Source organism: Vanacampus margaritifer, chromosome 5, assembly GCF_051991255.1.
Source record: "Vanacampus margaritifer isolate UIUO_Vmar chromosome 5, RoL_Vmar_1.0, whole genome shotgun sequence".
In the NCBI taxonomy this organism is placed as follows: Eukaryota; Metazoa; Chordata; class Actinopteri; order Syngnathiformes; family Syngnathidae; genus Vanacampus; species Vanacampus margaritifer.
In genome coordinates, this window is record NC_135436.1 from 27302292 (window position 1) to 27329177 (window position 26886).

A 26886-nucleotide genomic window follows, 5' to 3' on the forward strand; every position below is an offset into this window, starting at 1 on the left:
AAAGCCCCCGCCCCCACCCCCCCTCGTCTCCTCCTCACCCATGTTCTGGCAGGAATGGCCATGTCTCATCGCTGCATGTGCAGACACGCAAGTGGAAAGGCAAGCGGCTGCAGGTCTCCTTATTTTTAAAAAAAAAAACAACAACCTCTTTTTCTTTACAGCCGTGTTTGCTTGTCGCATTCCTGCCGGCGTCACGTTTACTTTAGTGGAACGCACAGATGAAAATTTGGAGTGGTGCGTCCAGGCTTTTTATGCTTGGTGGGACAGACAAAAGTCTTTGGACACGCCTTTGAATCAATGTATACATCAATCAAGGGTTGGACTAGACCTCCTGCATGCTGATTCCTTATCTTAGCAAACAAAGTTATTTGTAGCCGTAGGGTCATGGCCACGCCTACTTACGTTTTCAACACACCACAAGAACCAAGAAGCTATGCAACCTGGATAAAGCCATGAAGTCAGTGCAGGTACCATTTGTCTGCTTCAATGTAAGACATGTACGTACTTTGTAGTATCCGTAAAACAATGGTATGCTATTGTTAGCTCAAAATGCTAACTGACGTTACCAACATTATCTGGCCTTTTTAAGAAAAACCTCATTGACAAAAGCAGCTGTTAGAATAAATGTACATAAGTTATCCCATATTTACTCTTATAGTATTGCAAATGTTTGCATTATTGTCTGCGCAATGACACGTAACCAGGATGATTGTCACGTTGCTGCTATGTGGGTCCCCAAATCTTTTAGAGCAGCAATAGGCTAATTAACGGAGTGTGCTTCAGAATGGGTAGGAGATTGTAATCTATGCACATCTCTGTCCATTCTCCTCACGAGCAAAAATAATCAAGTCTTTTGTCTTCCTTCCTTGTCTGTTGTTTATTAAATGTTCTAGGTTAATTAAACCTGACAGCAGCAGTTCTTATTCTTAGTACATGATGATGAACTGCTAAAATGAATATTAAAAAAAAAGTCTGCTGGGTCGCAAATTGCACCCAGGACACCACTGACCCTAAAAGTGTTCAAAATAAAAATTAATTAGAAAACTTGAGGCCATTTTGGCTTAAAAATTTAAGACTTGACACATGTTGGTGTCTCAACTTGACCATGATCGAATTGCTAACAGTGGGATCATGGCTATGCTAGTTTACGTTTAACCCGGTGAAGAAATAAAAAAAAAAGTTATTCGTCATTATGCAATCTGATGATAATCATAAGGCAAACCTTTGTCTGCTCCAATGTAAGCAACGTACTCGTAGTAGCTGTAAAACAACTGTATGCTGTTGTTAGCTTAAAAGCTAACGTTATTCTACCATGGTGCAGCCTAGCAATCAAACATCTGAAGAAGATCAAATAATAGACATCGCAGCTTCCATTGTTCTTTTCTTAATCCCAATGGCACTAAATTCAAAGACCCAGTCTCTCTCTTTTGTGAAGACGGCGTCTCCAATATCAAGTCAGGTTTTAAGACGACCACCTAATGGGATTACGGCGACGCAGGCACTCATTACACACATGAATCAGAGGTCACCCTCCCCAGGAACACATCCTCCCACACACTCAAAAGCGGGATAAATATGGGAAAAAGGCTTTCCCGTAATCCTCGGCCTTCTATTCACGGGTGCGTCGTCGTTCTCGTCATCGGAGCCTAATTAGCCCGGACAAGATGGAGGACATGAAAGCGCCACCGCCGCCCGGCTCCCATGAAGGATCAGGTGATGCCACCCTTAGACACCTGCCTTGGAAATTTTGCCAAACTCATGACGAGATAACCGGTTTCTGTCCTGACGTCCTGACATGAAAGAAGCCGTTAAACGTAGACATATTTTTGCAAGTTCCTTAACAGGAATTATTAGCATCGTTAGCTCCAGAGGGGGAAGAATTGCAGAAGTTGTTTTACCGGATTGGCAAGAGATTGATAACCTGATTTGACTGCACTGATTAAACTCAACTTTTCTCTGTGAGTGGCCAAGAACCAGCCCGAGACTTAAGCCAACCAAACACCTTTTTCAGTTACAAAAGTATTTAAGCCCTTGCATGGTCTTGTTTATTATTTTTTTAACATATTTCTTTTTAAAAGCTAAAAGCGGGTCAAATATTCCCCTGGCAGAGCCTCAGGGCACGTACGGACAAGATAACACTGAAACATGCGCATCAAAACACTAATGACATCATTGGCGGCGAATGTTATGAAGACTCGGCGACGCTTCTTGTCGTAAGAATCCATAATACTTCTTTCTTTTAAAAAAAAAATCTCACAGGAGCAGCAGTGGCAGAAGGCGCCGACAGCTGTCCGTCGAGCCATGCACTCAAAATGACACGCGTTACTTTCAAATATAAAGCCACAAATTCAATATACTTGTCACCTAGACATTTAGTGCAAGTATTCATCTCCAATGTCATTACATTTTTGATATTTTATTATTAATATAACAATCATTTACAGAGGTGGCAAATCCAGGTCCAGAAAGTAAAAACCCTGCCACTGTTTGGCTTTAGCCCCGAGTGCAAACTAGCTAGCTCCCATGCTTGTTTACCTTTTAGGGTGCTAGCTAGCTAGCATTAGGGGCTAAAGCTAAACTATAGCAGGGTTTATACTTTCTGGACCTGGATTTGCCACCTCTGATTATTTATGCATTTTATTCATTTGGTTATATTTTAAAAAATATATTATTGTTTCATATATTTTCAAATTCTCTTGGTAGACATTTTGATGTAATTTTGATAATGTATTATTTTTAATGTATAATTATTTTATTAATGTAATTATTTGTGATATTCTTATTAATATTTATTTTAGTCTTCTTTCTTTTTTGTAATATTTTAATTTTATTTATTTGTTGTTTTAAAAAAATATATTTTCGAAAGTTATTTGATTCATTGCATACTTTTCTTTAAAAAAATATCATGTATTTTTGAAGGCAGCCATTTTGACGAATGGTTCCTTACATGCGCCTTTGAGCCGCAACAACCGGTTTTGGCCTCCTTAATGCACTTTTTGCCTGCAAGAGGCTGCAATGCAGAGTGGACATGACGTAAGGACGAGTTATTGGGTCAGCACAAATGTGCAGGATCGGGCTCTTTTTCAGCAACCTTAGCTTTTTTTCTTTTTTTACTATCCCACTTCCTCTCTTTCTGCTTTTATTTATTCATCCCTCCCCCCCAAATCGCCACTTGATTATTTTTTTTATTTTTTTACATACCCAGAGCTGGCAGCGTCTGACCTACATGAGACGGCGCTCTCGGGGAGGCGTGACATCGCCATTGAGGACGGAGGACGCCGGGGCAGACGCGTCTCTGTCCCGTCCTGCGCTCGTATCCTCCGGAGAGGCCAAACAAGCAAAGCTCGCGGAAGCAAACGTTGATGATGAATCGCGCTCGGCCGTCACGTGGCCTCCCCCTGGTGATTTTTTATTCCTTCACAACAACAAGATGGAGGAGCGTGCCCCCGAGCCGCTTCTCCATCTTGCGAAGCCTCCGTCAATACGTTTGCATTATTTACAAAACATCAGCTCCCGCTACAGTTTGTCCAATTCGCATGAAATCCAGTGTGTGTTCACCAGGACAGGATGTGTGAAAATTCATTTGGAACGTATCGTGTTAAACGCTTAGAGTAGTGAATTTTTAAGGTTTTATAAATTGTCTTTGATGTTTACTCAACTGTACATTGGGTTCATTGTTGACACCGAATTGCTTTGATGCTCCCCCCAAAAATTATCGTCGGTACGGTTCTCTTTTAATTTTTATTATTAACTCCCAGCCTTTGTCACTGAAGCAACCCCCTTCGCTCCCGGCTGTTTTACTGGATTTTGACTGAGTTTGCAAGGCCCACAGAATATTGTGCTCTATTGCTATAAAAACATGGAAGCTACCAAAAGAAAGATCAGAGTCAGCAGAGTCAGCAAAGAAAAAAAATATTTGTATCCGTTTCCGTTTTCAGCAATTAGCATTAGAATATAACTAAGTTTCAACATTATTCACAAATCTATTCAGAAATGTGAGTAAATTAGCTTTTTTTCCAACATGGCCCTGGTTGATCTCTTTTGCGCTGTTGCCACCTGCTGGCCGTTTGTGTAATAACTACCATTTATTCAACCCTTGTTTGCAGTTGAGAGGCTGCATCAAAGCCTAGCATAAAAAAACATATAAATAAAACATTTAATATAGAACGTATTTATACGGTTTTGGGAGCAAGTGGAATTTATTTGATACTCAAAATTGTGCAATCTTTACAAACATATACATAAGCTTACAAATACACCGATGGTAAAATTAGCATTAGAATATAACTAAGTTTCAACATTATTCACAAATCTATTTAGAAATGTGAGTAAATTAGCTTTTTTTCCAACATGGCCCTTGTTGATCTCTTTTGCTCTGTTGCCACCTGCTGGCCGTTTGTGTAATAACTACCATTTCTTCAACCCTTGTTTGCAGTTGAGAGGCTGCATCAAAGCCTAGCATAAAAAAACATAAATAAAACATTTAATATAGAACATATTTATAAGTTTTTTGGAGCAAGTGGAATTTATTTGATACTCAAAATTGTGCAATCTTTACAAACATATACATAAGAACCATTAATCACCCCAAATTGTGTTTGGTTTTTCCGCCACAAAACGAACGGCTTGGATTAAAACATCAATTTCAGGGGTTTCAATTAGCATTAGCTTAAGCGCTATCTGAACTAAACAGCACAGGTACGCGTGGTCTTGAAGCGCGCTGATGCTAATGCCTCATTTGGATAATGAGGGCCGATCTTGGCAGAGGCAAGACCTCCTGCAGCGAGGACGCGCCGCTCCGCCGCCGTCCCGCGGCCCCCCGGCCCGTTCTCGCGTCGCTTCAAGAGCGTTTCGGTGACCGACAAGGTCGGGACGAGTCAACCTGCCCGGCAGCGTGCTGCCTACATGCCGTGCTGGTGTTGTGTATTCAATTCATTTACAACAGCGCTTGTCAACCTTTTTTTTTTTGCACCTGGGATACGTTTCAAGTCAGGTGATATTTTGAGAGAACATAATAGAATCAACTAAAGACAAATGATTACAAATACACCGATGGTAAAAGTGGGACTGCACTTGTTTCTCTTCAACATGTTTAAGGGAGTCAGCATACCTCTGCCACCGTTTAATATGACTCTGCGGTTCTAGTAGGCTTTTTGTTCAGGTCTTTGTGCTCTTTCCTAATCGCAGGTAGACCAAGGTAATTGGAAAGCAGTAAATTGACGCCGAGGTGATACATATTGACTGCAAGAAATCTTTGTATGATGAGACACATTCATTTGAGTCTTTGCTGAATGTTTATGATTTTGCTCTGCCAAGTGATTAATAACATTAGACATATATTTTAGAACATCAATGTAGTTATGTGTAATGTTGTTTCGAATGTTTTAAGCGAATTTACTGAAAATGAGCAAAACGGACATGCGACTCGTGCCCGTTTCCATCTTTTGCGAATATTGAGAGGGGACTCCGCCACTGTAGGTGGCGCTACACGCCAGGAAGCGACTGCGCCGCGCGATGACGTCGTCTGAGTTGTCTTTTGTAATTCTTGATAAACCGTAGCGTTTCTTTGCGTTTGTTTTCCATCTAAAATAGCATTAATATTCGCTTCTTTAATTAAATCCCAAAAGATTTCTGTTTCGTCGTCATACCAAACATACCTTTACTTTATCGCCCGCCATTGCTTTGGGACTACAAACGTACGTGTGACGTAATATCCGGTCAAAACGCGCGACGCGTATCCGGTCTTGTCAGCGTTTATTCGTAAAATCTGTTTCCATAGCCAAAATTCGCATTTTCCTTTTTTCGATGCGCTTCAAAATTGAAGATGATCTTCTGCCCAGATTTAGTCATAACTGTTTTAATTTACTTATTTCCTCAGTAGAACTTTTATCTGTGGATGTGTCTTTGAGAGTGATGTCGCAATTTCTGCCAAGTGTCTGTAATCAATGATGTTTTTAAAGTCTTATCTCATGTCCGGTGAACTCCAGGTGGGCTGTTTGGTGGGGGCCTTTGTGATACCGCCCTTCAAGATAGTATAAGAAGGTTGTAAGTGTCTGTAAGCGGGACACTTGCGAGAAGCTGCAGCGATGTTCTGTAAACTCGCTTGTGTCCGGAATATTCTGCAAAATAAAACCTTCGAAGGAACTGTTCACCGATCTCCAGCCTGCATTCGGATAACCGACATTCTCACTACCCGACAGAAAACGAACACGCGGAGGAGAAGATCATTTTCCCCAACAAAATCCACCCCCCTCTAAGTGGAAAAACTTTTCAGGGCGAATTTTGGGCCCTTTTTCGAATTTCTAGCGTTTCCATTCAGTTTTATTTTCGCATTTCTTGAACGTTCAAATAAAAATGGGTGGCTTGAAACCCAACTAATTTCGGAAGAATTTTGAGCCTTCAATGAATCTATGCTAGCTCTTTTTTAAACCGTTTTAGAATCAATGACAATGTAGTGCCATCAATGACCCCATCATACGGGTTTGTGAATAGCAAAGCCAATGCATAGTTTTCCAAGGCAAAATAAATAAATAAAATAAAATCAAAGACAATTTAGCATTGCCGTCGAACGTAATGTATGCTTTTGTAAACATCAGACGAGTGCGAGTCTTCAACGATATCCGTGTTCGTCTCTCGCCTCGTCTTTTAAAGCGTTCTTAACTCCCCGCGTGATGCGAATGGGGAAGCATTCCTGTGTTTACGTCACATCAAGGTACATCCACTATTCCGCAAGAACTATTTTTTTCCGCTCCACACACACACACACACACACCAGGAAGCCGAGAAACACGCCAGGCGACGGTTGCCGGTGCTTTTTTCTTCTTTTTATCAGACGACAAACAGCCGCCGCCTTCTGCTGCTTCTCTACGGAATTAAAGTAGCGATGAGCCGGCGTGTATCAACATGTAAGCGCGGCCGTTCGTCTGCGCTGCCTCCGCCGTGTGAAATGTGCTTGTCATGTCGGCGTCTATCTCAATCGGCGCTCTCGACAACCGGCAGCGGCGCGCCGGCTTGCATTATTCATGGGCGAGGTCGCACGGGTGTATTTGTGGCTTCGACAGCGATGCCCTGATGATTTATAATTGCATAGAATAACGGTTTGAACCAATTGTTGTCATCATTTTGGGGGTCCAGGGACGCCTTACAGGAAATAACTTTTGTTCGAAGGATCCCCTCAATTCCTAGCTAATAATCGGTCAGGTTGATTATCAGCACGGATATTGGGCATTTTGACGATTATCGGTATCGGCCTTTTTTTTTTAATCAAAATCTGACAGCTGATAAAACGTAAAGCTAAAATCATTTTAATCCCAGGAAACTATTGATTTAAATTTTCAGTTAACTTTATAGGAGATGCTGCTGACCCTGGGAAACTTCTGAACCTTTTGTTTTTGTTGGATATTAAAACAAGGAAATGTGAAAGTTTAAGATTTCAGTTTTTTTTTTTGTGTGGAAAAAACAGAGCTATGGTATTAACATTTACTGTTTCCACGTACTGATAATCATGGGAGCTCTCTGAATGATTTTTTTTTATTATAGAAATTTTAAATGAAGTATATTGTCTACGAATAAAAAAAAAAAGAGTACATTTTGAAAAGTCTGAAAAATTGTTCAATAAGCATTAATGCTTTAAGACATTGCAACAATATCCCCCCAATCCCCCCCTTACTGAAAATGAATATCGGCTTCGGTTATCGGCTTCCTTGACTACGAATAATCGGCATCGTATCGTGCCTGAAAAACAACATATCGGTCTATCTCTCGTCCTAACGCCAATTAATCATGGCTTACTTTATGTAACCTTAAATGTCGTAAGAATTGAAATTGTCCTGATGTTACGATAAATTTTGGGAACATTTGGAAAAGTGGTCATATTAATTATTAAAATAATCATTAGTGAACAGCTCTAAAATTGAAAAATGTGCAGCTAATCCCAGTGATGGGAATTGGTATCTTGGATGATTGTATCGGAATCGATAGCATAAATCCTTGTATCGGAACATCCCTACTTGAGACCTGATTTCTGTGTTGGTACGGTAAGAAAAACTTTCTTGGAAAAGTTTTACCAGGGTTTACTTTTCATCTCAATGCATGTATATTTTGTCAACGTGTCTTCCATTGCTTTCTTGCCAACATGGGAACATTTATACAGAAGCATAGGATTATTCACACATCTCCAAAAAATGATCATAAATTGAGTTGCTTAAGTAAGAAAAGTTGCTTTTGGCTTTCAATCCTTTCCAAAATCCCCTTTTCATCATGTGCCTGAGCCCATCTCAGTTTTTTCCTGCTGCCTCCTGTTCTAGACGGATGTGGTTGAACAAAAAGCTTTGTGCACCTCCACTCAGATAAAAAAAGAAGCTTCAGATAAAAAAAAAAAAAAGAAAAAAAAGAAAAAGAAATCTCCGGAAGGTTCGCCCACTGGCTGAACCTGAACTTATCTGATATCATCTCTTCCATCGTTGATCCCGATAAAACCGGAATATAAAACTTGTTTTCATCGCAGACTACATCACGGTTATGGTTGCCCTCATTTGGTCGGTTAAAAAGGTGACACTACATAAACGTATCATTGTTAGGAGTGTTAGTTTTATCTGAGTTTTAGGTTTTACGGATTCGGTTCACAACCCTAAGTATTGCCTTGGCACCATCTCGTGGCATCTTGGTACCAAGAACTATGTTGGAGTAAGTTGCGGAGCTTCATGTAGTGTTTTGCTGCCATCTTGTGGCCATCATTTACACTGCACCATATCTAATCCTAATAACCAGCCCCATCAAATTACATCATTGCCACCGCATTTGATCGTTACCATTTTTATGGCGAGCTTTAATGAGGTTTCCCGCCTGCGTGCTAAAAAGTTTTTTGTCTGGGTGTTTTATTTGATTGTATTTTTTAAACGATCGCTTCCGCAGGTCGACTCACGGCGAGGCGAAAGAAGCGTTCCCACATTTGTCAGTACAGTGAAAACAAAAGACGACGACGGCAACCGAGCGGGCGATTACGGCATCATTGTGAGGCCTTTCGCGAACAGAGCGACCATTCATTCATCACCACTTATTGTGCGGCCAAGAAAATGAAGACGGCGGCACCAATTTGTCCGCCGCACAAAAACAGAGCGTGCTTGTTTGGGAAGGTGATTAGCGTAATGAAGGGCCTGATTTCCTTTTGTCAAACGGCCGCGGGCGGCGCGGCGCTCCAGCGGTTTGCGACGTGGCCGACATCAACAATACGGGTTCAAGTTCATTTCACAAGTTTTCCACGTTTACGGAAACGCGTCCATTAGGTTAGTTTGAAGTCTCCACATTTGCTTTGAAGTGTACAAAAGTGTGCGTAATGTTCATTGAGACTCGAAATTGTCTGTTGATGTTTCCCAAAACAAACATTAGGTTGAGGACTCGTAAATGTCTTTGGCGCTTACAACAAACATAAGCATTAGCTTCATTGTGGACGGTTAATCGCCCTTGATTGTTTACAAAAATGTACTTTAAGGTTTTTTTGAAGACTCCGTTGTCTTTGATGTTTGTATAAACGTACGTCAGGGTCATTGAAGACGCTCGTCTTTGGGATTATCGAAGGGTCATTGAAGACTTTCCATGGTCTTTGATGTTTACAAAAATATCCATTAGGCAAACTGAAGAGTGAATGATCTCAATTGTCTTTGGGTTTATAAAAAGTATTTGAGGTTAACTGAAGAGCAAAAACGCCTTCACGGTCACAAAAACACGTTTCATGGAAGACTAAACAATCATCATTGTCCAAAGTTTTGGAAAACTACAAACTGTAAACACTATAAATGCCAAACTCAGTTTCGCTAGCAGAAACTCTGACTTTTGAGTGTCATTATATTGCATTTTTCTAGAATTGTTTCTATTTCCTAGTACTTGGAATATAGCATGTGTCAGGCCTGTGATTGACAGGTGTGACAGACTTCAGCCCGTCTATAACTCTGACCAGGATAAGCAGAAGAAGAAGAAGAAGAAGAAGAAAAAATGACGGATGGATGGAAGTTAGCCACAAACATGCCACAGTGTTGCCGAGATGACGCGCGCACTCAAATCGACCAGCAGCCAACTGTGGGCGAGTAGAAATGAATTTTGACCTTTCCGATTTGCTGTGTGGATTACGTAGCACATCAGCAGCTTTTCATCCCTTTTGATTGTCGGGAATTAGTTGATCAAACATTTGCAATCTCAACAGCCAGACGAGCATAAATTAATTTGAGCTCAACTATTTTATTGCTTGGATCGATTAGCGTATCAGTAGTTCTTCGGTGGCAAGATATTGGGGTTGAGATTTGGGAATTGGTTTGGTTTTGCCAAATGTGGGCACAATTACATTTAAAAAAAATGTTTTTTTTTCTGCAGAAAAAAAAAGAAAAGAAGAAAAAAAAAGAAAAAAAGAAAAATAATTACATTTGAATCCAGTTAGTTGGCTGTATGAGAGGCTGGCATCCCCACAACTTTAGTATGAACGACGGGAATTTGGTCAATGGGAATGCTAAAAATGTCAGATTTAAAAAGTGAACCCAACTATATTGCCCAGGATGGTTCTCAGATAAATTGAAGTCGGCACTCTTCATCGATAAAGTTTGTTGCCAAGTAGCCTGCAGGAAGAACAACGTTTGCACATCAATCACTCTTAAAAGGAATCCCCGACTGTCGTGACGAGTTTGCTCTATATTATTTATTTGGTTGCTACTCACGCCACCTTTTGTTATTCTTAGAAAGCAAGTAAAGCCTCTGTCGCGTTCCTAAAGAAACAACATGCGATCGGGAGCGTCACCCCCCCCCCCACCCCCACCACGCATATTGTTATTATTTTTGATTTGAGCATGGAAAGCTAGCTACTAAAAAGAGCTTCGTCGCAAGAGCGGAGAGCAAAGGCGGCGTCGGTTGGAAATCTTTCGCGTTTGGAGTCTTTCGCCTCGCCAGCGAGTGAAATCCTGTAGGCTTTTTATCATTATTATTATTGCCCACCTCATAGTTGTTTAGTGCCAGTAAAAATGATATCGACCCCCCCCCCCCCCCCCTCAGGCCATCATAACAAGGGTTTCATTAATCTAGCTGTAAGTCAACGTTTCATCAGCAGATTTATGAAAATATGAATTGAAGCTTCAAATGGTATTTAGTGTTGCTTTAAGAGCAAAACTTTGCATTTGATTGTTGAGAATTGGATGGCGGGCAAAAATACAATTCCCCTTGACTTCTATTCAGACTAGATCGGCTCAAGCTTAAACCAAAGTTAGCAAACCAACAGATTTTCATGCACACAAAATGTGGTTTGATTGCTGGAAATCCAACCCGAATTGCAATTTCACGTGGCTAATTAGCAGGCTAAGCCTCTGCTGTGTTTTTAACATCGGACGCCCCTTGGCGAACGGGCTGATTAATCGGATCGGGCCACTTGTCAGCTCCACCTCTGTAGAGTTGGGAGCGAAAGGGGAAGACGCTATTTGTTTTGGTAAAACAGGCCTGTTTTTCTTCCGTTTATCTTAAGGAAGGCGTGATTAAAAGACGAGGGGCGCTTCATTAGATTGCAACGAGCGACTCGCGTCCTTGAAAGAAGCGCTCGGTGCCCACGTGACTCGCCGCGGTTCGACGCCCCCCCCCTCCCAAAAAAAAAAAAAAACTAATTGAAACAAGGCACTCCTTGGCCGCCGCTATCTGCTGAGCGCTGACAAATGGCGGCGCGAAGAGCGAAGAGCTTGATTAAAATTTGCCTCTCTTAAGTGCTCCATCAGTGTTGCTTGCCGGCGCAGAGAAAACAGATTTCCTCCGATACACAACAGCTTGTCTCGGACGTTTTATCTCGGCCAAAACTGGAAGCGGGGATGTTTTTCCTGGCAGGCGTATATTGCTGTGTCAGTCCACGCTCATGCATAATGCAGGTCGCGCGCGGCGGCGGCGGCGGCGCTTTCGGATAGCGCCCCGATTGTGATAGACGCCGGACTTCTTATATTTTTTTTGTCAGCGCCTCGGATACAGTTGGAAGGCGGCGGGAAAAGGCCAAGCCGCGAACACGTTATTGACTAAATATGAAATGATTACATTTCTGCCCTTTAAAGCCGCATTTGGAAATCAAATGCATGAGCAGGTAAACAATCTTGTCTGTGAGGCAAGAAACAAGAATTGACCGGAAACCAATACCAAAAAATGAAGTTACTAGACCACAACAAACAGTCTGTTAGCATTTTCGAGACCACAAAAATGACATCGGTCTGGACTAATGATAGCGGTTAGCATTTACACACTGTTAGCTCACAGTCAGATTTAGCGTTTTCTCATCACTCATTCACATTTTCCTGCACTTTTTCTCAGTCAATAGGATGCTAGCATTTGTTAGCATTTGATTGAATAAAAATCCTGTATCTAATGCTTTGATCCAAAACTCTTTAAAATCGCTGATTTACTACACAAGACACAAAAAAAGACTTGGAAGAGGACAAAGGAAGTCAAGAGTTTGTTTGTAGCTAATCACACAGCTCGCCGCACATTCTACTAACAATGTTAATTAATTTGCCAGCTGCACATTCCCACTATCCGCTAATCTTCAAGTGAGCATAAATTAAGCTGTTATCATTTCAAAGATAACAGCTTAATTCATAATCAAATAGCTCTGGACTAATGCTACCTGCTAGCAACCGCACACTGTTAGCGGTCAGTAAATCAGTGCTAAGCTTGCCCCAAGAGTATCATGATCATAAATAAGCATTTTGTTGCTCTTTCTCTCCGACAATAGGAAGCTTTTTACCCAAATAAAAGCCTGTATTGCCTGTTTTTATCCAAAACACTTAAAAATAGCTGCTCGGAAATCAAACAGAGCTGGTGAACAATCGTAAACGTTAAATATGTGGTCGCTAGCTAAGCAATGTTAAACGTTTTGTCGACAGGTCATGTTAACATGTACAAACAACACACATAGTAGACTATGAGGGTCCTCGGACCCAAAAGAATTTAAGACCCCCGACTTACAAGACACCCTGAGTGTGACTTTCAAGTGCTGTTACAAAAACGCTCCAGAGAATCAACAAGGAAATGGCATTGTACATGACAAAAACAAGTCCAGACCCGCATGGGACCAGGAAACAGTTTCATCTCCTCGCCACGTAGCACCTGCGAGCGAGAGGCGCGTGGGCAGGTTCCGACACGCCGCCGCATTCCTCATCAAACAGTAACCAAGCCCGTGTTTGACACTCATCTGTTGCCCTGCAGTTTGACAGGCCGCCATGTCGCAACTCCCAGCAGCTGCGCCGGGTTCGACTGCGACCTTACTGCTTACGTCTGAAAAGCAGGATCGAGAACCTTTGGGAACTTGGACAAAACTGGACTTTGGTTGTAGTGTTAATTTTGTTAACGAAAACTAAAAAATGATTTCGTTAACACACATTTTTCACCTGACGAAAATTAGACTAGACTAGACTCAAACCACTATTAATAAACAAAAATCGGGACTAAATCAGTATGCATTTTCGTCGATTAATAAAGATGACAATTTTGCTCACGACTGGACTAAAATCTATGGCCATTTTAGTTGACAAACAAAGATAAGATGAAAATTCTGACTTTGTAAAATCCTATCTCTGCTAATTGTCACAGTGACAAACCTTTCAAATCTGCCACTAGCAAGTGCAACGTAACATGAATGCAACAGCCGTAGGCTAACGTTCCAACAATGTTAATCTGACCGCTAACTCATGCGAGCTAAATTACTAGCTTGTAGCATGGAGTCATAATAGCCACTTGTGAAACACTGTTGTGTGAGAGAACATTTTTATGTGAAGTACTTTTAGATTAGATGGAAATGTTCATTATCTGCTGACAAAAAATGTAAAATTGTAAAATGTAAAACTAGACTAAAATGTTGAAGTTTCTGTTGACTAAAATTAGACGAATAAAATTATATTTTTTTGGACTAAAATAAAAACTAAAATGCTCGACTTATAGTCGACTAAAAGGTGACTAAATAAAAATGGGAAGAGTTGACTATGATAAAAACTAACAAGTGTGATTGAAATTGAGACTACATTGAAAAATGGCTGATGAAATCAACACTAGTTTGCTGCATATTGTAGAAACAAATACTTTGTCACCAGCCACCAGCGGACACAAGTAAATTCTGATCTTACGACTTGACTGCCTAGATAGGCTGCGGCTCGATTGCTCTTCATCGACTCATACCAGGACACTTTATGTGAGCTGCAAAGCAATGCGGAAAAGCAGCCTGCATTCAAATGGCGTATGCAAACATCCAGCAGCTGAATGTGCTTAAATGAAGTACGGGCTCTCTGGAGTCACTCAACACAAAGACGCAGACGCCGGCAATAGAACAAAGCCTGCTCATTTACAATAAATATAGAAAATGACTTCAGTGCCTTTCCCTCTTTGTCTTTGCGAGGCATTGTCGCATTCAGGGGCCCTTGGTACAAGCCGATTGCTTCCTCACTTTCCTGTCTGGTGACTAACGGCCGCCTCTCACACCTGAGTGATCACACAATCCACCCCCCCCACCCCACCCCCCCCCTTATCAGGAAAGAATAGCAAATTAAAAAAAGACACTGTATGGCAGCTGTTCCCAGAGACAGGAAGTGAGTCAACAACAAGCTTTGAGAGTTGCAACACCGCCACCCCCGCCTAGAAGGAAATCCATACGTTAAAGTCGGATGTTTCACCGCCCACCGCAAGGGGGTTGAATCATCCATCGCATCAATAAACCCGCTAGCCATTTCCCTGATGTCGATCCAGGTAGTGCGTCACTTGCCATCGTTCCTACACTTCCGGCGTTAGTAATCACGACGCTCTGCTACGCTACCTGTTAGCAGCTATGTATCATTAGCTACATCGAAGACCTAGCTAGAAAGTCAGTGAGACGCTAGCTGCTAATGTTACGAGAGCATTTTGTCGCTAACAATGGAAAGCTACAAATAATAACTCGAAGCGATGATTTGACTGTTAGCTATTAGCCTTATTTTTTCTTTTCTTTTAAATTTTTTTCATACAAAAAAAAAAGAGCAATGATGATGTCATGTCAAATCGGTAAAATTACCGAATGAACAATAATGAGCTCTCCAGAAAAAAAAAGAGCTATTAGCCTTATTAATGGGTGCTACATTTGCATTTTGCTGCTGTCCAATAAAAATCTGGTATCGCCTGTTTTTAGCTAAAACGCTACCAATTAGCATTTTAGCAACATCGGTCCTTTACTTAGCAGCTGCCCATTCGCCGCTCACTTACTCAAAAGCTACCAGCTTGCATTTTGGCAATCACTTAGCCAGTGGTAAGCTAACACTTAGCGACTTGTCATTCTTGGCAACCGCTAATCACTCACTCTGTTAAATACCACCAACCTGTGCGTCATTCACGCATTAGGAGCTACCAGCTAGCATTTGAGCAACTTCATAATCTTATGTAGTACTAACGCTGCGTTTGAGGGTGGTCGGAAGTCTGACTTTTCCGAGTTCAAACCAGGAAGTGTGTACGGGAACGCCCCCTTAAACTCGGAAATACCAATTGCTGAAAAGGACCCCGACTTCACCGACGGACTACAAGTGACGTCACTCTACAATGGCCGCCTATTTGGAAACACAGACAGTGAATGGTAAAACACAATTTACTCGATAGCTTTCTTCATTCATAAATGTTCAACAAAACTTCACGTAACACAACGTACGTGAAAGTATGCCGCTATCTCCTAATTGCTTATAAAATAAGATAAAAACTATAAATTAAGCAAAATTAGGAGAAGGTAAGTTCGCTGGAGGTCAAAATAAGTTTTGAGGACCAAAATAAAAAACAATTTGTCCCAATCCACCATTTTGTTTGTTTACTATCGCCTCAAACGCTTTCAGATCGGAACTGGGAAAAAGCAACTGGGATATATCCGACCATCTTCGAATGCAGCATGAGCTAAACACGTAGCAGCTGCCCATTCGCCACTCACTTACTCAAAAGCTACCAGCTAGCATTTTGGCAATCACTTAGCCAGTGCTAAGCTAACACTTTGCGACTTATCATTCTTGGCTACTGCTAATCAGCCAGTCTGTTAAACACCACCAACCTGCGCGTCGTTCACTCATTAGGAGCTACCAGCTAGCATTTTAGCAACTTCATAACCTTATGAAACTAAGCTGGCACTTAGCGACTGGCTATTTTTGGCAGCCGCTTGTCACTCATCCATATAATGTCCACATAACACTACCCAGTCGCTACTCACTCACTCAAAGAGCTAGATTGCTGTTAGCAAAACAACATAGCATTGTAGACGGCTCGTAGCTCGGTTAGTAGCTGTTTGCTGTTGTCGGTTATGAAGCCATGCCAGAAAGAGCCAAAAGAACAAGCGAGAGCAGAGAGACGTGCGCCTACCGGTGATGTTGACGTCCACGATGCCGGTGCGCGTGCCGATGCCGTTGGTGGCGTCGCACACGTACGTGCCGGCCAGGTCATAGGTGACGGGGCCCTTGAAGAACAGGCTGTTGTTCTTGATCTCCACATTGCTCGGCAGCGAGCCGTTCAAGCTGGAAGATGGCGGGGGGGGGGAACAGTGTTAGTAAAATAATGCGATTAGACAGCGCATGTATCACAAACATCATCCATCACTCTAAATTACGAGGGAACCCGGCCAGGCAGGTCCCAATGGGGAAACTGCAGCCTGAAGGGGAAATATTGTATAAAACATATAAATAAAAAGAGAATCTTAATTATTTTGTACAGAAATATAAAAAGTCAATTTCATAAAAAATAAATTAAAAAAAACTAATTTGAAAGCAAATGCAATGTTTTTTTGCTGTTAGTATTCTATAAGGATTTTATTTACTCGTATGTATTTACTCTTCTTATAATTGTAATGTATTTTTATTTACCCAATGTTACAAATTTATACTACTACTACTACTACTACAAATAATAATAATGACAATTATAAACATAAAATGTAGATAAAAGGAAATATAAATACATACATAAATGAAAATATTTCATTAAAATACATTATTACATTGATTAAAAAAGAAAACAACATTCAGTTAATAGAAATAAGCAAAAAAAAGTTCAAATAAAAATAGTAAAAAAAATTCATGAAAATTTAAATAGAAGAAAAATATGAAAAAATATATTGAAATAAAATGAAATGTAAACAAGAAAACTGAAACATTATGATTTAAATGAGCCCCAAAAAATATATAAACATCTTTAATCATTAACATTTTTTTTTGATGAGAAAAATAAATAGTCAGTGTATGAGGACAGTTGCGTTTCGACCGTCTCATTGTCTGCATTTCATCAGGTCACAACTCACGCACGGCTAGAATTCTATTACAACTACACCAAAAAGCTGCCCTTGGGGGAAGTTAAAAAAAAAAAAAAAGAGCATTTGCAGGACAGAAAATAGAGGAAAATAAGCGTGTAGTTGTGTGTTACATTAGAGTTGCAACTCAACCGTAATCCATCACACTAAATTACCAGGGAACCGGGTCCCAACAGGTAAGCTGCAGCCTGAGGGGGGATGTTTAACAGGTATGCGCGCTGCAGGAGGGATGTGGGGTTCAGTGTTTGTGTTTGGGGGCTTAACCCCCCCCCGGGCGACCAGCTGATCGAACGATAACGTCTCAATGAGAGGTCGCCTCAGGTGTTTGCCGCCACGGCAACACTTCCGCTCGCCTGCGTTTGATCAGGTCATGCATCGGGTAGGTAGCCTCTCCATTCTGTTAAACGGGGGTGCTGGTGGGGGGTGTTTGTGAAGTGAAGGTATCGACTTCCAACAACGAGTAGCCTCATTGCCCGTGAATGGACGCGAGTGTTGGACCATGGCGAGTGCGTTATTTTGATGTTTTCAATATGAACAGCAACTAACTTGTTCTTACAAAAAAGAAAAGAAAAGAAAAAAACTGATTTTTTTCTTCTTCTTCTTTTTTTCTTCTATGGAAAAAGAAAAAAGAAGAAGAAAAAACTGAAATATGATGTAGTATGTTCAGACATGACCCGACTTGTTCCAGATCATTGGAAGTATTGCGTCATAGGAAATCCATATTTGGGCATAGGGGGCGGGGCCAAAAACAGGGACATGTCGGGACATGTTCTAAGCCACCTATGACGTCATATGAAGTCCATATTTGGGTAGAGGGAGTGGGACCGGAAGTGAGAGGCGGGACTTAGACCGGTAGTGAAGGTGAAGGGGCGGGACTCGGACCGGATGGAAGGGCAGGACTTAGACCGAAAGTGAGAGGCGGGACTTAGACCGGAAGTTAAGGTGAAAGGGCGGGACTTAGACCGGACGCGAAGGTGAATGGGCGGGACTCAGACCGGATGTGAGGGCAGGACTTAGACCGGAAGTGAGAGGCGGGACTTAGACCGAAAGTTAAGGTGAAAGGGCGGGACTTAGACCGGACGTGAAGATGAATGGGCGGGACTCAGACCGGATGTGAGGGCAGGACTTAGACCGGAAGTGAGAGGCGGGACTTAGACCTAAAGTTAAGGTGAAAGGGCGGGACTTAGACCGGACGTGAAGGTGAATGGGCGGGACTCAGACCGGATGTGAGGGCAGGACTTAGACCGGAAGTGAGGGGCGGGACAGGAAGTGACATCACATCTGTCAAAAAAATTGATGAGAAGGGAATACTAAACCTCTCTCTGATGTCCTACCGATGACATGAATGTCACTGGATGCAGTGAGACCTTTGCTCTACGACATTATGTGCTGGGTGTGTGTGTGCGTTTGAGAGTGACGCAAGCCGTGGACCAGCCTGTTCCGGACGCTTCCGTCACAGCCTTGCGCTGACCTCCACCGCCGAGCCCAGGGGAGCCTTCACAACAAATTTGGCGTCTCGCTTTCAGCACGCCAATGGCCGTCCCCTCTGATCTGTCAGCGCTGCGCCCTCGTCTTGCTAGATCACATCTCTCCTCTCTGCCGCCTTTATCTCCCCGCTGCATCGTCCTTTTACTTCTTTATCCCAGCTTCTCTTGCTGAAAGCTATGTATATATTTATATACTGTATATATCTGCATGCATAAAGGCGCCTCATTAGCCACTAACTGGAGGGAGGCCTGTGGCGTGGCTACAATGATCTATTAATCTACGTCCACTCGGCCGGCGTGACTTATTCGCTCACCTCGCCTCCGCTGAGCAATTACCGCATAAATTGCCACATTTATCTCTGTGTACTTGGGCTCAAGGCTGGCGTTTACAAAAGGGCCCCAATAGTGTCCATGGATGGAACAGGCTTTCCGGTACGGTAGGAAAATACAAATAAATGCGTTATTTAAAGCCGTCACGAAAGAAATGTCCTCCCTTTCTCCACGCAGGTTATCTTCTTATTCTGTATGTTAGCATAGCAATTGTAGCTTGTTAGCATTTCATCAATACTCGTATTAGTACCGTGATTTTTTTCATTTGTCTCAATACTCATGCCTGCGTTAGATTAGCAGCTGCTAGCATCTTATATAAATTAGCATATGAAACAGCATCCAAATGTACTTACTTAATTAGCCACACAGAAGGAATAAATTTGAACCCAAAACCTCAGCAGATCCGCTACTAATAAATCATGTAATTGTCAGTCATTGAAGCTCTTGTGAAAAACAAAGTGTTTGTGTGACAGATCCTACATCACATCCCAAAACGTTTAAAGCCAGACCCCAAATAAAAGCTGTGTTTGTTTTTGCCATCTATGCTCCAATTGAGCCATTACGCTCCACCTCGGGTCAGCTTCTTATCGCCATCACAACAAACAAACAACCAGAAAGAATCGGCACGGCAAGGACACTGAAGATATCCTTGTCGTGTTTACACAACGCAAAGAAGTGTCATGCATTATACAGTCAATAAAATTCATGAAGATAAACAAGAGAATCCAATTTCTGTGGAAATTGTGCGTCAAAGCTGAAAAGATGACATTGAACCTAAATGTGTCATTAATTAAAATGGAAAACATGTTGAAATGTGGAACTGGAAAAAAATGATAGAAAGGGAGAGGAGATTTTAAAATACCATAAAATATTTTAAATTTAGGGGTTATGTGAAAATTAAAAAAAAAAAATCGCAATTGAAATGACTTCATTCAGTAGAGAAATGTGGAAGAAGCTAAATATGGAAAATGTCTGCACTGATTTGGGAATGCTGTTGTGGAAAAATGTGGGATGCTGGAAAAAGGAATTGGGGGAACATTTTGAATTTAAATCCTTTTATTTATTCATTTTTTTATTTTATTTTTCCATTATTTATTTATTTTTATTTTTCATTTTTTTTTATTTTTTAAATGGGAAATACAGTATGTTGGGGAATCGAAAAATGTCTTAATTTTGCGAATATCTTTAAGTTGCAATGTTTTTGATTGGTTGAGAAATGTGGAACGATGATTTGAATATGTCAAAGGTCTCACACATTTCAACTGGATATAGCATACATTAATGCAAAAATGCGGAAGTGAGGGAAAAGAAGACATTTGGGGAACGTAGGAACAAAAATGCTTAGCAAGTATTAACTCAATAGAAAGACTATTTGGAATGCTTCTAATTAGTTGGAAAATGTGGAAGCTGGTAACAGTAAATTGTCTGCATTGAGTTAGTAATGTTACAGAAAATGCGGAACGCAAAAAAATACGTTTTTTTTTAATTAAATGACACTTTCATTTTCACAACATTTATTTCCATGGAACGTAGGAATTCGAGGATGTAGAAAGGCATGTCAAATGAACTGCTGGGAATAATCATCAGAAATATTTTGCTGCAAAAATAACTATAACACTGTGTAGTATGCGTGAATGCTCTTCAGCATAGAAATCCGTTTAAAGGAAGTTTCATTGATCAACGTAATTGCACCTGAATTTATAATGAGACTTTTTTTTCTCCACTTGGGTGACAGTCAAGAATGCTTTCGCTGTTTATCACGAGGGCTGATTGTTATGCTCTTGACGACGCGCGTCGACTTTGCTATGCAAAGAGACCGAGCTCTCATCATTTTAAAAATGCTTCGCCACATGGACACCAAGCTGAGCGCGCCCACTCGTTCTGTTAACTTGTGTTCATTATGCGTTTTTATTATGCTTTATTACCCGCGGGGGTTTGCAAATTTGTCATACAGCAGCCTGCCAGGTCTGCTCCGTATGAGGGCTTTTGCAAAACAATATAAGAAAAAAAAAGAAAGGCCCATAAATCAATAGAGCTGTGCATCGCTCTGCATGAAGTCACAAACATTTGGATAAAAAGAGAATGGGTAAAAGAGGCAAATAAATAAATGTGGGTAAAAACAACAAAATGGTTGAGTTAAAAAAAGCAAGAAAAAGAAGCTGTTTAAGTCAGGTTAAGAAAAGGTTTGGGGAAAAAATTGTGTAAAAAACAAACAAAAATAACAGCAATGAGTTGGGTTGAACAACAGTTGGGTTAAAAAGAAATAAACAAAAGAGATTGGGTCTAAAAGACAATTAAAAAAAAAAGCTAATAAATGTGGGTTAAATAGGGCAAAAACAACAACAAAATAATTTCAGTTAACTAAAGACGTCCAAAATATAATTTGTGTAAATAAATAAATATAATGGGTGAAAGGTTGTGAGGAAAAAAAAAATTGTGTCTTTTTTTTAAATTTATAATATAATAAAATTAATAAATAAAATTAAAAAACAACCATAATTTGGGTTTCTTTTATACACTAATAATAATAATAATAAGAAAATAATTTGGGTTTCTAAGAAACAAACAAAAATATGGGTCAAAAAAAAGGTGACGTAAAAAACATAATAAATGTGGGTAAAATAATGGGCAGTTGGGTAAAAAAAAATTGTAGGTAAAAAAAACTTTACCAATCACAAGCAAAATAATTTGGCATGGAAAACTCCCAAAATGTGGGTAAAAAAAAGAGAAGAAAAGTAGAGTAAAAACATTTGTTTAAAAGTCAGTTTTCCAACAGCCACGCATGCTTTATTGAAGCGTGGGCGGCACTCACAGTTTCCACTGGTAGATGGTCACCGGCGGATTGGCATCAGCCCGGCAGGTCAGCTGCACGTTCTGGCGGTTCAGGTACCAGTTGGCGTCGAAGCCCTCGATCTTCACCTCGGGTTCGTCTGCGGAGCGAGCACACGAGGGGGCGGTTGGGTCACACAAACGCGCTTCTACCAAACCTCCAGATTTTAAAAAAAATGGCAGGAATTTGCTTGTACTCAAAACAGACGTGTTGCGTTCTGTCCTCGCCGCTTGGCTTCAAACCCAAGTTCATACGGCAGTCTATACTCGTCACGGACACATTTTTTGTCAACAACTCTTGTAGCTACGTGCCTGTGATATATCAAATGCATTTTGTTTAGTTTACTGGGAGCAGAAAAAAAAATGGAATGACAAATGTGTTTTTGTTGTATCAAGCATCAACATTGAAAAATTAATCATATTTAACTTTACACAACAGTAGTTTGCTGTGTAGAGAGCCTTCGTTTGATCACATCTAGTTTTAAAGACCCAACAAAATCTCCATATCTTACACCTAAAAAAATTAAGCGAAAAAAACAATCTCCATTATTACTACCCAAAAATCCCAACAAAATTTAAAAAACATTTTTATCCTCCCCAAAATCGCAACTAGAACTATATTTTTTTTACTCCCCAAAAATCCCTACAAAATCTAAAAAAAAATTGCTTTGCCCCCAAACCCCAGCAAAATCTAAAAAAATGTAGTCCTCCAAAATCCCAACAAAATCTTTGAAAAAAAAAGAAACTTAAACATTTTATCCCCGCAAATGACGAAACCTAAATGTTTTTCGCTCTCAAAACTCCTCCAAAATCGCCATTTATTCTTCATCCTCTAAAATCTCAACAAAATCTTCTGCCCAAAACATCAAACAAGTAATGTCTTCAAATGTCCACCCTGCGCCTTCCGAGAATAGTACTACCCCTAATATTTGAACCAAACTTCTAAACAATTTAGCCCCCCCCCAAATCCCAAGAAAAACAATTGTTTACCCCACCAAAATATCAACGAAAACTATAAAAAAATTATGCTTCCCAAAATCCCCAAATTATTTTTATTAACAAAATCTCACTTTTTATCCCATAACATTTCGACAATATCTCCTAAAAATTTCCTACCAATTACCACCCTCCACTTCCAAATTTTAAAATTGTAAAACCTCCCAACAAAAATGACTGTTCTCTTTTTTGTGTCAATCTTTAACAGTCCCCTATGTGAGCAAAGCACATTTTTCTACTGAGCGAAAAGTTTCTTTAGTTATGAGGCTAGTGGCTAAGGATGTTTGTTTAGTAGGAAGGGTGAAGGCAGCGCCTCATTTGGGTCTGTGTGTTTGCAAAGGCGTCACTGAGTTTACTTTTGTTTACTGTTAATAGAAGCCAGTGCCCCCCCCCCCCCCCCACCATCTGACAACATGAACAGGGTGACAACGTATAGTTTAGGCTGTTATTTTCAAAGTCAAAAGAAGTCTTTTTATTTTTTTTTACTCGGTCAATAAATCCATTATTGGAATTTTATTCTGCCAATTAGCTCATTCACTCCCAACCATTTTCACTGAAGCAACCCCCTTCGCGCCAGGCTGTTTTACTGGATTTTGACTGATTTTGCAAGACCCACAGAGTATTGCATTCTAGTGTTATAAAAACATGGAACCTACCAAAAGAAAGATTAGAGTATTTTCTTTCATCAGGAAAAAAAGTATATTTGTATCTGTTTCCGTTTTGCAGAAATTAGCAATAGAATACAGCTAAGTTTCATCAATATTCACATTCCTGGTGAAAACACTGACAAAAAGAGCTTGTTTGCAACATGGCCCCTGTTGATCTCTTATACTCTGCTGCCAACTGCTGGCAGTTTTTTGTAATAACTACCATTGCTTTAAGCCACCTCTTCATGTCAGAAGCTGCATCAAAGCCTTTTGTATGCTCTAGCATTAAAAAAACAACAACATAAAAACGTATAAATACGTTTTTGGGAGTGAATGACAAATTATTAAAAAAATACGTATTTACACGTTTTGGGGTTTGGATGAGTGAAAATCAGCATCAGCCTCAAAAAATCTAAATCGTCAGGCCCTATATCAAACCGACATCGTCCTTTCCCACGTATCTCTGAGCACAAAAAAAAAGCAAGCGGATGCTTACACTGCACATTGAGCACCACGCTGTCAGTGAACCTCTCGTTGCGGTACGTGACGATGCACGTCAGCTTCTGCTTGTGCGTCTCCCGGCCGGGCACGATGACGTAGTTGCTGCGCACCGTCACCGTCCCGTTCTGGTTGCGGGTCTCCTGGAAGGTGGCCTCGCCCTTCAGCCTGGTGTCCCACCTGATGACGCTGGGCGGCTTGCCGTTGGCCGACACGCACGTGGCCACCGTCATCTTGCGGCGCTGCGAGCGGGCCACGATGGTGGGCGTGGTCAAGGTCATGCGGGTCAGGGGGCGAGCTGCAGAAGTGACGGAAGGTACACATTAATAATAGGGCTGGGTTAAAAAAATATATAAAATAAAATAATCAATATCGAATCGATTTCGCTTTTCAATTCCAGTATCGTTTCATAAAACCATGAATCGGTTATTAAAATATCTATTTTTTTCTTCAAAATTCTGTAGAAAACTAAAATTTTAAGGCCATTTTTTTTTTTGTATCTTACAGTTTTCTTGAATTTTACTGTTCACATGAATTTAAAAGTATTTTCTTAAATTTATGAAAGACCTGACTTATTGGACCTTAGCCTTAATTTACAATTATTAAATTAGAGTTATGAAAATATTTTCATCTCATCCTCAATGTTACTGCCTCCGCAAAATAATTACTATTAATAATTACTTTGGAACTTGCTTCAAATACTTTACATACAGGTGGAATGACAAAATTGCAAATGCACATTTTCACATCAACAAGCAAGACCTGTCATGCCGAGTAGTTCAAGTCGAGGTCATGTCGAGTCTCATGAATATCAAGTTAAAGTTATGTATGGTCTTTCTGAGTTTTACCCAAGAAAGCCTCAAAGCCTAAAATTGCTGACATAATTCTGACTAAGGCTGGACAATTTTGAAAAATAATTCAAATACATTTTTTTTCCCCTCAATATTGTGATTGCGATTACAGACGTGGCAAATCCAGGTTCAGAAATGAAAAGTTTGGCTTTAGCCCCAGGTGCTGCTAGCTAAACTGTGGCAGGGTTTAAGCTAGCTAGTGCCTGGAGCTAAAGCCAAACTGGATTTGCCAGGTCCAGAAAGTTAAAACCCTGCCACAGTGCTAGCTAGCTAAACTGTGGCAGGGTTTAAGATAGCTAGTGCCTGGAGCTAAAGCCAAACTGGATTTGCCAGGTCCGGAAAGTTAAAACCCTGCCACAGTGCTAGCTAGCTAAACTGTGGCAGGGTTTAAGCTAGCTAGTGCCTGGAGCTAAAGCCAAACTGGATTTGCCAGGTCCAGAAAGTTAAAACCCTGCCACAGTGCTAGCTAGCTAAACTGTGGCAGGGTTTAAGATAGCTAGTGCCTGGAGCTAAAGCCAAACTGGATTTGCCAGGTCCAGAAAGCTAAAACCCTGCCACAGTGCTAGCTAGCTAGCACCTCGGGCTAAAGCCAAATTGTGGCAGGATTTTTATTTTCTGGATCTGGATTTGCCACCTCTGCTTTTATGTGATTATTTTGTTCCTGGTCCTCATCCCATACATTTTCTTAAACACAAGCAATAAATTAATCTGTATGAAACAAAAACAAAAATCGGATTTACTAAATATACTTGTTCAGCTCTAATCAAGTCACCTCGCCCACCTCTGGTCATTTAAGCTCATTAAACAAAAGACTTTGTATATGAAGTGCGTTTACCTCCCCGGGGGGGGGGGGTGCGTGCTAACTGCTAAGTAAGCAAAGCAGCACTAATCAGGCAAACTTGTGCTGCTTCCTCAAAGCTAAAAAGTCTCGCAGATGGGGAAGCCGTCCAGCCGGCCCACTCATCTGATTGGGATCCTTTGTGAGGTGCCAATTAGCAATCTCCTCTTAGCGCATCAAAAAGCAGGCTTGATCTTCAGTAAATGCAAAAGAGGGAAAAAGACTTGCAGATCTGCAAGAGTTCGACATGCATAAAAGAAGCGCGCAGAAGGCTCTTGCATTTAAAACGAGACGTTGTTTGGGAACAGGGGACATTTAAGATGAGTGTTTATTTATTTTCAAAGGAAAAAACATCAACCTTAACAGATTGGGTCTGATGAGATCACTAATCAAAAATGACTACATTATTCAAGATTAAGTGACATAGCCTGAAGTGGTCTTCAAGATTCCAACCCCGTCAATAAATTTTTGTGAACAGAAATAAGGTTGCCATATGTTGCCGATAATACGGTTTAACACCTTACGGTTTGGTGAACGACAGTCTTGAGTAAACAGACATAAGATTGAAAAAAAAAAAACATTCCAAAAACAACACAACACAAGAAATACCAACACTGTGTTCCAGCGTGCACATCGTCATCCAAATTCAGTAGCCTTAAAAGCAACCACAAATTTCCTAGCAACTCTCTCCTGATTACGTGTATTTCTCTTTCCCAGAATTTTCTTTCCTAGACACTGCGGTACATGAAAAATGAAATTAAAAGTAGAAGCAGCAGCTAAAAATGGACTCAATTTCTGGATTGCTAAAATTGAACAGATCTGATGACGACATTGGATTCTATTAACATCAAATGAAAAAAGCTAGCAATAATATTGAGCAGTTAGCAGCTATCCGGGGATCCAGCTAGCTAGCTAGATTAGCATTTTTAAATAGACTACATTAGATTAGATTCATAAGGATGCATGGATTCAAAAGTATGCTGAAGGCCATGACATAAATATAACAAAGCGATGCGCTGTAGATTGAAGTCGTTTTCTGTTTAAAAAGAATTTTAAAAAAAATGCTGTGGCTGTGAGGCGTTCAAAGAGGGTGCGTCACCCCAATAATCGC

At 40.7% G+C, this 26886-nt stretch overlaps 1 protein-coding gene across 5 annotated transcripts in view; it reads right to left on the reverse strand.

Annotated features, from left to right (window-relative positions):
* Window positions 1-26886, reverse strand: part of nectin1b (nectin cell adhesion molecule 1b) — a 212093-nt gene that overhangs the window by 99684 nt on the left and 85523 nt on the right. For all 5 annotated transcript variants that reach the window (XM_077566637.1, XM_077566638.1, XM_077566636.1 and 2 more), the window contains 3 exons: window positions 24085-24384; window positions 21929-22046; window positions 16360-16511 (listed from right to left, as the gene is read on the reverse strand). In XM_077566637.1, the coding sequence (XP_077422763.1) occupies window positions 16360-16511; window positions 21929-22046; window positions 24085-24384 (570 nt within the window). The remainder of the gene's footprint in view (window positions 1-16359; window positions 16512-21928; window positions 22047-24084; window positions 24385-26886) is intronic.